Source organism: Hypanus sabinus, chromosome 1 (genome assembly GCF_030144855.1).
Source record: "Hypanus sabinus isolate sHypSab1 chromosome 1, sHypSab1.hap1, whole genome shotgun sequence".
Taxonomy (NCBI): domain Eukaryota; kingdom Metazoa; phylum Chordata; class Chondrichthyes; order Myliobatiformes; family Dasyatidae; genus Hypanus; species Hypanus sabinus.
The window spans coordinates 104,140,944-104,154,817 of record NC_082706.1 but is presented as its reverse complement, the minus strand read 5'-3'; the positions used below and the strand labels follow the sequence as shown (position 1 = coordinate 104,154,817).

Below are 13,874 nucleotides of genomic sequence, written 5' to 3'. Positions count from 1 at the left end.
TAATTCTAGGCCATGACATGCATGCACTTTGGTTTAAGTATGTGCAAAATCTTGTGTTTGTGCAGCTGATGGCAATTTTGAATCCCATTATTTGAAACTAGATCTGACTCTCAATGTAAATTAACTTCCAAAACCATAGTGTACTCCAAATGTTCTTTGGTTTTGTGCGGCTATGCCAACAATCTTCACATTTTATCAACCTTTGACAGCAGCAAGAATGTAAATGCAGCCAAACTTCCTTTTTACAAAACACAAAAGGAGTGGCAAAGTTCATTCTCGAGGTTTGAGCTCTTCTACTGACAGAAGGGATTGTCTGGTAATCGTTTTATTGAAGTGTATGACCAAAATTAGCAGTGTGAAGTCATTAATCAACTTTGTTTATATATTTGGTTGTGAAAAATAATACTGTAATATCCATGTGATATAAGCCATGTGATACATTTCTGCTGGGTTATAAGCCTATTTTGGAAATGTTACAAGAGCTACAGTTTTATTTGGAAAAGGCTGTTTTTCTCTGCCGATGATTTTCCTGTTTGCAATTAGTGCTAGTGTTAACCTTATTTTGGCCTCTCAAACAGAAATATTACAAGGGACGACTTGTAGGTTAGTATGCTGTTGAATTTCGTCTCCTTGGAGAGATTACAATATGTAGAATTTTGGATGTGAAATTGATCCAGCAATTTGTCAAACTGTAATTTATTTAAGAGATTGTGGTGCTATTGATTTAAAAGAATCTGACTTCCACCACACACAAATAAAGACTGAGTAAAATTTTTTGTCATTTAGTTGCTAATCAATGACCAATCTGGAGACCATTGACAATGAAAATCTGCCCTTTTCGCATGTGACGTCTAACATTTTATTATGTATATCATATGAGTAACAGGCATGCTTGTCATGTGGATGGTTTCAGCTGTGTCATTTGGTTGCTGTTGGAAGACCATTTGGTTTTAACCCCATCTTTGCTTATTTTTGGGATGAGGTAGTTTGCAGCATTAGAGGTTATAATTTTTAAAAATACTGTAAAGTGTTTCCTCACTTGCACGTTAATGTGCATTGTACTCATGTACAATAAGAGCTGACAAGTGTATGGCTAGGAGAGGTTTAGAAGGATATGGCCCAAAGACTAGCATATGGGATTAGTTTCGATGGCCATCTTGGTCCCCATGGATGAGTTGGAGAAAAGGACCATTCGCCTTGTGACTCTATGCAGCATCTAAGGGTTGCCCAACAGCTTTTCATTGAATTCAATATTCCAGACAATATCATGCTCAAAAGTCCGAACAAAACCATTCTTCTTGTGTATTTCTTTTCAGAAATAATGTGTTGGTAGAAAATTTAACAAAAAAAAAGTGAACAAGAAATCCAACACACAGGAATAGACAAAGATCTGAGGTTAACTATTCTAACATTTTTCACTTCATTAAAGAAATTTGAAAGCTGCGGTAGTAAATTAGATTTGTAAAGTCTGGTTGGTCTCACGTGATTTACTTTCTACTGTCAGGAGTCAAGCACCTTGCTTAAGTGTGTCTCCACAGACATGCACCTGCACAGCAAAAGACCTGTATGAAGAAAATAAATGGAAGATAAAAGCAGAAGTGGTCCTCACAACTACTTTACTGATTAATAAGATCGTTGTTGGTATATTGGTGTCCTCTAAACAGTGCTGTTTTCCAAGTAGCCAAGTGGTTAAGGCGCTTGTCTAGTGATCTGAAGGTCACTAGTTCGAGCCTTGGCTGAGGCTGTGTGTGTGTCCTTGAGCAAGGCACTTAACCACACATTGCTCTGCGACGACACCGGTGCCAAGTATGGGTCCTAATGCCCTTCCCTTGGACAACATTGGTGGTGTGGAGAGGGGAGACTTGCTGCTTGGGCAACTGCTGGTCTTCCTTTTAAAAAAAAATCCTTGCCTAGGCTTGCGCCCTGGAAACTTTCCAAAGTGTAAATCCATGGTCTATTGAGACTAATGGAGGCCTACGCACGTTGTTTTCCTGGAACTAACCCCACATGTCTAGATTCCCCTTGTGTCCATCAATGGGTGATCCCTGTGTTGAATGAAACCTTCTTATAGACAGAGAATTCCAATGACTGATCACTTTCAAAGTGGAGACATTCTTTTTCAGCTCTGTCCTAAATGGCTGACTTATGTTTGAAACTGCCACATCCAGCTCATGAATGGGTGACACAATAAAACAGATCAAACACCTTATAGCTTGAAGGTGCTGCAGGAACTTAGCCATTCTCAAAAAGAGCGAGGCCCAGCATAAATGCAAGAGACATAGCTAAAGCATCATAGCCATCTTAGCTTCCTCCTGACATCCTCAGGTTGCGCAATCGGGACTTCAGACCATTGCACCCACCTTCTTCCTCTTCCCACTGCACACACTCTCTTCCTGCACTCTCCCCAATGCACACACTCTCTTCCTGCACTCTCCCCAATGCACACACTCTCTTCCTGCACTCTCCCCAATGCACACACTCTCTTCCTGCACTCTCCCCACTGCACACACACTCTTCCTGCACTCTCCCCACTGCACACACACACTTCCTGCACTCTCCCCACTGCACACAATCTCTCCCTGCAGTCTCCCTACTGCACCCTTCCATTTTGTGCATCCTCTGTACTGTTGGCCTCTGCTCCCGGCTCCTGTCTTTGCTTCATTGGCCTTCACTTCAGTCCTGTAGTTCCTAGCTCAGAGGACATGTTATTTTCCCATTCACCCTTATTTTATGTTAGTTGAGGTGATCAGTAGGACTGTTAGTTATTATATTAATTTCAGTTTTAATCACAGTTTATTTTAATAATGGGTAAGTTTTTAATATGTTGATGGGACGGTGAGGTAAGTGCAAAGTAGAATATAAGAAAACTCACACCAGACTAACAGAAGAAATGAAAAGAGCTGCAATTATATTGGATGCAAAAGTAATCTGAAGATTACAAGCTAAAAGTTCATTGGGTTTTCTATGAAAATATATAGAGATCAAACATTTGAAGATAATATGATATTGAATCCAAACTCTCTTATATTTTGAAATTATATTTAATTTTTTGTTTGTGCTAACCCACAAGAGGATTATTAAAATATTTTTTCTTCCTCTTGTGATTTATTACTTTGTGTTTTGTTTCCCTTCTTGCAGCCCATTGTTTTTGCTGTGAAGGTACGGTGTTTATTTTGATCACAGTTCAGCAGTCTTGCACCAAATGTTGTAAAGGAGCTGGAGTGGAGAGATGATTAGTCACCGAATTGGCTTCCAGCGTGTAATGAACAGCTTTGTCTAAGTCTCATCTATACAAATTGTCAGCTGTGGTTCTGTGAAGGACATTGGTCATGTTCTATTCCGGGCAGGCAGCAAGCAGTGTCTGAAAGGCTCAAGGACTGCTGATAGTTTCATGGCTTGCCAAGAGTACCAGTGTTTTGTTAATCCACTAAGAATTTATCTTCATGTAAGGGATCTGAATGAAAAGTAACTCTAATAAGTCACATTGAAGGCAGTGAGCCAATATATGGCCATTACTGGAGCAGACTTGAAGCCGATTTGATGTAGGCAAGACTGTAGAGGTGGCTGAGTCAGGCCCTGAGAGTGAGGAACATGCCAGTGTTGACCACTTTCTCAGCCAGATTGGAAAGGTCGGGTACAGCTGAATCATGCGGCAGGGCCAGGCCTGAGAGTGAAGAACGAGCTGAGGCTTGGTGGATTTAAGTGCCAGGCCAGATTGCAATGGTCCAGGTGTTAGGGCTGGAGGTGAAAGACGGGCTGGTGTTCAGCTTTTCTGGTGAGGTTTGCTCATCTCTGCCCTGAACTGGTACTGAAACTAACAGACTCCTGGATTGGCTGTGACTGTCTTCATGTTTGTGAACTCACTTTCGTGGACTTTAGTTCCAAATGTTATTTGCTTATTTTTTATTGTTTGCATGATTTGTTCTTTCTTTGTTTTTTTGATGGTGCAGCACATACAAAATGCTGGAGGAGCTCAGCAGGCCCGGCAGCATCTAGGAAAAGAGTAGTCAACGTTTGGGCCGTAATGTTGACTGTACTCTTTTCTATATATGCGGCCTGCAGATTTTCTCTTGTTTGTGATTGGATGTTTGACAGTCTTTTTTAATGGGTTCTATTGGGTTTCCGTGTTTTGTGGCTGCTTGTAGGGAGACGATTCTCAAGGCTGTATATACTGTACATACATTGATAATATATGTACTTTGAACTTTGAAGAGAATGTAACTTAGGAACAAGAAGAAATCATTATGTTCCTTGAGTCAGATCATAACTGATCCATACCTTAGTTGCATGTCCCCACTTTTGATCCATGTCCCTTGTCACACAGCCAGAATATGTTCATTTCACAATGGACATCTTTTGTGACTGCTTTCGAGAGGGAATGGGAACAGTAACCTCTGCTCAGAGGAGATTTCAATTACTTTGTCTCTGTACTGTATTACTCAGAAGTTCTAACATCAGTTTCTCTCTTTAACTCTTCAGTGAAGCTCAGAATTCCATTTGTGTAAGGCACCTTGTTGTCGACCTGTTGATGTTTGAGCTATTTAAAAGGTCATCCATTTATTACAATGAATTACAATGAGTTTCAGTGGGATCCACTTTTCCAGTTCACTACAGTGTGAAGTGGTTTGCAGCCTCCTAATTTATTTCTATTTTTTTTAATATTTCCAGAGTCAAAAATTAGTTGCTGGAAGAGCTCAGCAGGTCAAGTAGCAATTGTGGAGGGAAAGGGAGAGGTGATGTTTCGGGTTGAGACCTTTCCTCAGGACTTTTAATTCTGTTTCAGCGAATTGTGAAAAATGCTGATTTTGATTGTAATATAAAGCTGCATAAAACACATGATTGAAACTACTTGGCAAAGACATCTGTAACCCTGGATTTTCTGTCTCCATTGCACAGTTATGGAAAAGCTGCATTTTGCTTAGAAGAACTTATGATGACTAACCCTCACAATCACCTTTATTGTCAGCATTACGCTGAGGTAAGTGGGGGACAGCTTTGTGGATTATTCTGAATGTGTTCTGTTATGTATATACAAACAAAAATCTAACCTACCCAGAAGTACTTTGCCCTGAAGCACCATAAATTAAAGAATGTACTGTTGGTTGAGGGTACGAGTGTGATACAATATAGCTAATGGGCAACTTTTTACAGCAATGATGATGAATCAGCCTTCGAGATTTTGTTCTCTAAAAATAGGCTGCCCTTTTCAGTTCCAGTTTGTTGATGGCAATAAACTCTTAAATTGAAGGCTTTGAGGAGGACAGTTGCAGATAGCAACTTATGAAAAGGGTGAACACATGGCAGATGTGACTAGACAGAGAAGACTGCAGTGGTACGTTCTGAGAGGAATGAGAAGTAAAATGAAATGATGTACGTTTTAGTGGGGGTGCAGCAGTGGAGGATTTTGGAGATGGCAGGCAAATTAAGGCTAGTTCAAAAAAGTCAAAGGGGGTTCTAAGTTTTATAAATTGAAACATAATGTAAAAGCAAAGATTTCATGAATCTTACACTTTCTGAACTTCACTTGGAGTATTTGGGCCCATTTCTTAGCAAAGTGTTTTGAGAAAAAGATGTGTTCTATTCCTTGAAATTTAAAAGGTTGCTTGGTTTGATCCAAGCTTTCAGGATATTTAGGGGAACATCAGGTAGAGAGAGAGAGAAACTATTTCTGGTAGGTGCCAGACTTTACAGAGGAAAGTCAGGAAGTAATTCAATGTGCTAAAGACAGTGGAAGATTGGAACTTTTTCTGCAGATACTAGATATGCTATCGAATGTTGATTTTATGATTCACAGATTTCTACTCACAGGATTTAAGAGACAAGAAATATAAAATCATAAGACAAAGGAAGTCGCCCATTCGGCCCATTGAATCTACTCTGCCATTTCATCATGAGTTGATCCAATCTTCCCTTTAGTCCCATTCCCCTGCCTTCTCACCATAATCTTTGATGCCTTGACTACTCAGATACCTTTCAATCTCTGCCTTAAATACACCCAATGACTTGGCCTCCACTACCACCCGTGGCAAGAAATTCCATAGATTCACCACCTTCTGGCTAAAATAAAAAAATCATGACACAGATTGACTATTATCTCACTGGTTGGTTGCATTCCACTGGTTGGAAGGAGTCAATGCTCTTGCCCTACCCCTAAGTTACAAACAGAGCAAAAATACAAGGTGCTGGAAGAACAGCATCTGTATTGAAGTAAAAGGATGGCTGACATTTCAGGTTGAGACAATACATCAGGACCCTGACAGTGTTTAACTCTAGTGTAATGTTCAAGATTGTTTATTGTCACTCTATAGTACTCAAGTGTAAAGGAGAACAAAGTGATTGTTACTCTGGATCCACTATAAGCATAAAGAACACAGTGAATATAAGTTCAGTTTATATACATCAACTAATTGTATGTACATAACGTGATGTTAGGTATAGGAGTATATAAACACAAGTTGACCCTGACACTGAATGATAAAGTAGTGGTAGTGGGGTGGGTTAATGATTGGGGCTGTTGATCAGCCTGAGGGTTTAGGGAGAAGTAACTCTTTTTGAGTCTGGTGGTCCAGACGTTGATGCTGTGTATAGATTTATCTAAATGATCCTTGTGTAGAAAACTGGAATTTGTTTCCCTCAGATCTGAGCTGGCCAAGAGGATATATGATAGAACAGTTAAAAATGATGAATTATTTATTGAAGGAAAATTGTTCCTGGTGGCAGAAAGGTCAGCAACTGTAGGAGGTAGATTTTATTTTATCCAGTAAAGATCTTGGGGCACTGTAAGTAATGAAAAGAATTGTGATCTTGAACATGCTGCCTGAAAGGGGAGTTGAAGCAGATTTAATCATAGGTTACAAAGGGAATTGGCTAAATACTTGAAAAATTTAATTGTGGTGCTTTGCAGAAATGAATGGGAGCAAGAGCATTTGGGTAGTTCTTGGAGGTATTAGTCCAGCCATTTTTGAGCTACATGCCTGCTTCCTGTATTACATGAACCTTAGTTAGCATTGAAATACCCATGGCTTTGGGTGACCCTTCTGAATTCTTTTAATGCTGTTGAATTTCTGATTAAAAATTAGCAAGTTGCTTATATGCCTTCCATTTGATATATCCTACTTTTAGTTTTCTCTGGGGTTGTGAGCCTAGCAGGTAAGGACAACTTTTAATCCCCACCCATTAACTGTTATTGAAAAGATTGTGGTGAGCTGTCTTCTTCAACCACTGAAGACCTTCTGATGATGGCACTTTTGAAACTTGGCCCAATGTAACTCATTGGGAAGCTTGGTGATGACAACATTGCCGTGTGTCCTCTGCTCGTGCCCTTTAAGTGATACACTTGTGCTGTTAGCAGGTACTGCCAATGAATCCTTGGCAAGTTACTGTACTGCTCTTTGTAGATGCAACACACTGGAATTACAGTGAACCAGTGGTGAAAAGAATGGATGTTCAGGGTGTAGGTTTAAAGGCTGGTGGGCTGCTTTATCTTCAGTGGTGTTGACCTTGAGTGTTGTTGGAGCTGCATTCATTCAGGCAAGACTGTTCAGATTGTGGGAAGGTTTTAGGGTGACAGATTACTCAACTTCAGTTCTGTTACAGTATTTATTTAACAGATAAGTTAAATCCAGATAAGCTCCCCAAAATTGGTAAATCGTATTTCCTCGTAGTTATCAGGTTTCCCTGTGAAAGCTCTGATTGAATTTGTACCACCCTTACAACTTCTAGGTCATGCTGTGAATCTTTGAATAAACCAAGCACTGAATGAAAATTACAGTTTTAATTAGAAAATTAGAATCCTTATCCGCGAATTCTGCATACGCGAATTCAACCAATCGCGAAAACCCGGAAGTGCTCTTCCAGCACTTGTTGTTCGAGCATGTACAGACTTTTTTCTTCTTGTCATTATTCCCTAAACAATGCAGTATAACACCTAATTTACATAGCATTCACATTGTATTAGGTATTGTATGTAATCTAGAAATGATTTAAAGTATATGGGAGGATATGCGTGGGTTAGCGTGGTTCGGGATGGAAAAAAATCATAAGTTCTCTTACTAAGTAAGTCGGAACAGGTACATCCGGTATCATTTAGCGTCAGTTAGTCAAACGTTTGTCTTAGCATATAGATTATATTTTACCTTTCTATGCATATAAAACACTTAAGAACGTATGTTTCAGCACCGGGCTCGGAACCGGAAGTTCGTGAGTTCGATCCAGTGACAGATCCCTCCCTCTCCACCATGCCTGATTGACGTGGAGGATCAAAACTCCCAAAACCCAATAATTAAACCACCGAGTTGCTTTGTAATAATTGTAGCTTTCATCGGGGCAGAGCCTTTCTCACTTTATCCTTTAAAATTGTTCCGATCATTGACCGACGTAGCCTAACACTTCTCCAATGACCGATGGCGTTTCACCTCTTTCCGATCGCTTTATTATTTCCACTTTATTTTCAATTGTGATCATGACTACTTTCGTGAACGGAAACACTGCGGATTCAGATCTCTGCCGCCCAGTCCTAATGTCCACCGCACTGAGACAGGTTAAATAAGGTCTGGGGTTCCGCTGGGTCCTAAGATCCACCGCATTGAGACAGTTTGAATAAGGGACTTGAGCATTCGCGAATTGCCCATTAAAATTCATCTGTTAACCCCTATTTCTACCAACCCCTTATCTCTACTTATGGCATCATCACATGTAATCATGGGAGATGCACCTATGCTTTTATCTCAACTGTACATCCTGGAAGCCAAGCGTTCCTTCCAGGTGAAGCGACAGTTCAATTGCACATCTTTCAGTTTAGTTCACTGAATTCACTTCTCACAGTGTGCTCATCTCTGGGCTGGAGAAAGCAGATGCATCTTCATTCTTCCAATCCCTCTACATTTCCTATTAACAAGACAGCTGCAATTAACCAGCAGTCATCACCCTCTCTCAAATGGCACCAGCTACAGTATCTCCAGCCTATCTCAGCCATTCCTTTGTTCTGTTTCTCCCCGGACTGCAACTTAAAACATGCTTGCATTGTTTCTCTCTAGTGGATGCTGCCTAATCTGTTCAGCGTTTCCATCACTTTTTATTTCAGATTTGCAGCATCTGCAGATTTTTAAAAATTCGATCTGTCTCTCATTGAATTATGTCTTTTCTCCCATTTCTTTGTAATGTTCTGCATCTCAGTCATATATTTTCAACCTTCTGTTCCTCAAGGAGAAAAATGCTCAGAGCTTCAGTCTAACCCAGTCTTTGGAATCTTTCTGGTAAATCTTCAGTCCTTCACATTCGTTCTAATGTGTGGGGACAACAAGCCTCTCGGTGCGCTTGTGTTTGTGGTGATGTGTCTTAGGGAGAGAAAATGCAGTGCAGTGAAGAATTGTTGAGTTTAGGTACCATTTTGAAGGACTGAATGCAGCTCTTGTAAGCAGCTTGCAGTAATCCTCGATCTTCACAGAACAAAAATACCCCTCAGACAGCATGTGCCGTCAGTGTGTCATTGGAATCTGCCTGTCATTATTGAAAAAGGTTAAGATAGAATCCTCAAACTTGTTCCATCATGATTGATGTGATGCTCACCTCCAATTATGCCCCTTAAGAAGTACAGAACACAGCTAAACTCTTCTGAGACTTGGGGCAGGGGAGTTGTTTGTGTGTTATTTTTAGTGGGATTAATTTGGATATCCACAATCTACATGTGAAACTGTTGTGTGACAGACAATGCCCATGTCAAGTTGTGCTTGCAGAACACTGTTGCCAAAGAACAGCAGTCAAGGAAGAAAATGCTTGTTGCTGTGTCTCGGTACAGAAAAATAGTAGAAGAAAGTGCTATCAGTATGATGCTTTACTTTTCTGATTGGGGAATCACCAGTATAAGTAAAGGAGAAGTCCTAGCATGGTATTTCAGCCCCGCACTGTAGATGAGACATTAAACCAGCCGCAGTTTAGGACAATAACCACATGGGAGAGAAAGCATTGAAAGAACAGAGATGAGATGGGGGATTGAGGGGAGTATTATCACTGTGTCTAACATTGACCAATGCCCTGTGTAATGTTGAGTCTATGAAATCCGAACAACCAAACTACTATTTTAGTACATGCTTTAGAAGACATTGTGAGTTAATGATTAGGAACCAGTTTCAATCTGATTGCATAGTGTGTGATTTTAGGCTGCATTGATTGAAATCCCTTTGCACTCCTTGTTATAAATTTCCATTTTTTGCAGGTGAAATACACTCAAGGTGGATTTGAAAACCTGGAAATCTCTCGCAAATACTTTTCCCAAGCACTGAAACTAAACAACAGAAACATGCGGGCCTTGTTTGGGCTGTACATGGTAAGTTGAAGTTCGTTAAGGGAATCATCACAGCTGAAGTCATATAATCTCTATTAAAAACTTAGGTTTTTAAAATTTGTAACAATATCTTCAATACACAGCAGAAAAGTCTCTATCCATCCTACCTAGACATCTGATTAATCCTGTTCTTTCCCAAAGCCATCCAACGCCGTGGAAGTTCCTGTTGGAACTGCTTCCATTATCCCTACAGATAACACATACCGGATCACAACTTGCAGTGTTAAGCAAATACAGCTGAAGCTGTGCCATCTGGTGACTGATGTGTCACCAGTGGAAACGGTTAATTCCTATCTTCTAAATCAAAATGGTTCACATTTGAACACTACACTTAAATCTTCCCTTTCAATTGAACTTCCCTTTCCCGTTTTGACATGCTTGTCCATGGCCTCCAGTACTTCCTTCATGATGTCAAACTCGAGTTGGAGGAACAACACTCATATTCTTTTTGGATAGCCTTCAACCTGATGGCATGTACATAAATTCTTCTAATTTCTGGGTTACCCTCACCCCTCCTCTTCTTCTCATCTGCCGATCATCTTCCTCTGGTTCCACTCCTCCTTCCCTTTCTTCTGTGCTCTACTGTCCTCTCCTATTAGATTCCTTCTTCAACTCTTCACCTTTCCCACCTATCCCATCCCAGCTTCTTATTTCATTTCTGCTACCATGCCCATACACCTTAACATTCACCTAGTTTCACCAATCACCTGCTAGCTTGTACCCCTTTCCCTACTCCCAACTTCCTATTCTGACTTCTGCCCCCTTCCTTTCCAGTCCCGGTGAAGGGTCTGGTCCGAAGTATTGTTTATTCTTTCCATAGATGCTGGCTAACCTGCTGAGTTCCTCCTGTGTTATGCAAGGTTTCCAGCATCTGTAGAATCTCTTGTGGTTAACAACTAGCTCATGTTAGGAGACATTGAAATTTATTTTGATTCATGGTCTTTGGGTGAACTAAGTTCCTGCTTTTACCAGTTTGTTATTTCTGTGGTCTGGGCAGCGGAAGGTCCAGTTGCGCTGTGGTAATATATACATGGAGCTATTCATAATGCACCATAGTGCACTCTTGACTCATAATAATGGGTTACCACAATATGGTTCGAGCTGGGAAAGAGGCCATTTGCTTGTCAAATTCTTACGTTTACAATGTAAGAGCATTTCTTACTCTCTCCCCTCAGATCTTCAAATTCTTCCACCTCCTTGCTGACTGCAGCAATTGTATCTGCATCCACTGGCTTTCCAGACCACTAAACCATTTTCTTCCTGCTGTCTTTAGTTGATCTGCCAGTTCCCTCCATTCCACGTCCAAGTTCCTGACCCCTCCACCAATCCACTTTATTTTTTTTGTACCTTTGGTTTTAAATATCTGATTGTCTTACAACCTTTCTTATTCAAGGAACACAGTCACAACTTCTTCAGTCTATCTACAGAACTAAAGTCCCTCATTCCTGGACTACAATTGCAAATCTTTTCTGGATCCCCTCCAAAGCCTTGACATCGTTCTGAAATTATGATGCACTGATCTGGGTGCTGTCACTGGTGGTCAGACCAGTGATATAGCTAAATGTAATTTCCTTTGCAGAATACGCAATTAATGCAGGAAGAAGCTGAAACAGCTTGTTTTTTTTAATTTTCCCTTGTAGTCTGCAAGTCACATTGCATCTAATCCTAAAGCAAATGCTAAAATCAAAAAGGACAACTTGAGGTATGCTACTTGGGCAGCAATGCAGATCAACAAGGCTTACCAGGTGAGTAAGAATGCAAATGGGTTTTCCACTTTAAAGTTCACTTGGACCTTAGTTGGGATGGAGACAAATCAGGTAGACAGAACTCAAATTTTTGAACATGGTGTGCTATGCAAAAGTTCACTGCGAGATGGCTGATCATTTGAAATAGAATACAATTTTGTCTTTGGTTTACCTAGTGTCCCTGAGAATCTTATTAGGAGCTGTTGAGGCACTCTGCTCTTGTAAAATGCTAAGAAGGAGGTTTGCATATTCTTAAGGTCTCCACAATGGAATGCAGAAGTACTAGTAGGAAATTAGCAGTCCAGGGTTTTGACAATATGTGGGCTGACTATTGTTGGACCGTGTGTTGTTTACAGAATTGTAGAAAGCTTGAGGTTCTGCATGCTTGGTAGATGAATTGGTTTACTAGTAAGCCCTTTAGAAGTGGCAAGTGAAGTATTTACATATTGAAATAGCTTTGCAGAGTTCAAAGGCGGGTTCCAAGGCCAGGCTGATCTTTCAAAGGCTCATTGATGAGTGCACTTGCCTTGCCATGTACTGTTGTTTCATTTTTCCCTTTGTTTTGTTCACCTGAATTTCATAATATTACTCACAAACCCCAAAACTTTTTGGTTCAGTCTTTTATCATTCATGAAGGGCTGATTCATAGGAAAGCTTCCTAAACTTATCACTTAACTATTTAAATGCTCAGTTTTACTTTCAGAAGTGATTGTCCCTGTGTGCTTCAAGTATACCAGAAATAGCAGTTCTAATAAAAGCCTTCATTTGCCTTTGTTATTGTTACCAAATATTTTGAATTTTGTTTAAATATTTTGAATTGAGTACAACTCTCTGGTTACTCTGTCTCTGGTTACTGTTTCAATTGATGCAGTGATTTCAACTGTTCTTTTAAATGTGAGTTGTGCTTCAGTTAGGAGCTGTCTTTGAATGCTTTCTTGTAAGATTTCACAAATTAAACAATCTCTCAGTGCATCATTAATCCTATCACTGAAAAGATAATTACATTTAATGTCAGAGCAATGCTCAGACAATTTCTTCAATTTATCTGCATATGCTGAAATGGAATCCACTTATTTTTGATTCCACTTATGAAACCTAAAGGGTTCTGCAATCAAGGATGGTTTTGGATTCTGTTCTAAATGTTTCTGCATTACGTTCACGCAACACCACTCATGTACTTCATTTGTATGCAAAACCTGTAATGAATTATATGAACAACAAAGGATGCTTAATCAAACAATATACTTACAATATTACTGAAGTGTTAAATACACTACACATATAAACAGAATAATGAGGTAATCTTCATGGTTCATGGACTATTCTGAAATCTAATCATGGAAGGGAAGAAATTGTTCCCGAATTATTGAGTGTGGTTCTTCATGCTCCAGTATCCCCTCTCTCAGAAGAGGGCATGTCCTTGGTGTTAAGGTCCTTTATAATGGATGCCACCTTCTTGAGACGCCACCTCTTTTAGAAGTCCTCATTGGTGAGGAATAACGTCCCATGATGGAACAGGCTGCAGCATTTTGCAAACCTGTGCTTTGGAGGCTCCATACCCGGCTGTGATGCAGCCAGTCTATTTATAGAAGTTTGCAAGAGTATTTGATAATGTATCAAATCTCCTCAAACTCCAATTGACGTAGAGCCACTGGCATGCCTTCTTCATGATTACATTACACATCAGATCATCAAAGATTTTGACAGCTAGGAACTAGGATAGCTAACTGCTCACCCTTTCAGTCACTGATCCTTCTGAGGTCTGGTGCATGTACTTCCAATTTCTC

The 13,874-nt window shown here is 40.1% G+C and overlaps 1 protein-coding gene across 4 annotated transcripts in view; it reads left to right on the top strand.

Moving 5' to 3' along the window:
* emc2 (ER membrane protein complex subunit 2) overlaps positions 1-13,874 on the top strand; it is a 123,263-nt gene that overhangs the window by 80,192 nt on the left and 29,197 nt on the right. For all 4 annotated transcript variants that reach the window (XM_059973343.1, XM_059973336.1, XM_059973359.1 and 1 more), the window contains exons 8-10: positions 4,897-4,978; positions 10,214-10,324; positions 11,983-12,087. In XM_059973343.1, coding sequence (XP_059829326.1) covers positions 4,897-4,978; positions 10,214-10,324; positions 11,983-12,087 — 298 coding nt within the window. The remainder of the gene's footprint in view (positions 1-4,896; positions 4,979-10,213; positions 10,325-11,982; positions 12,088-13,874) is intronic.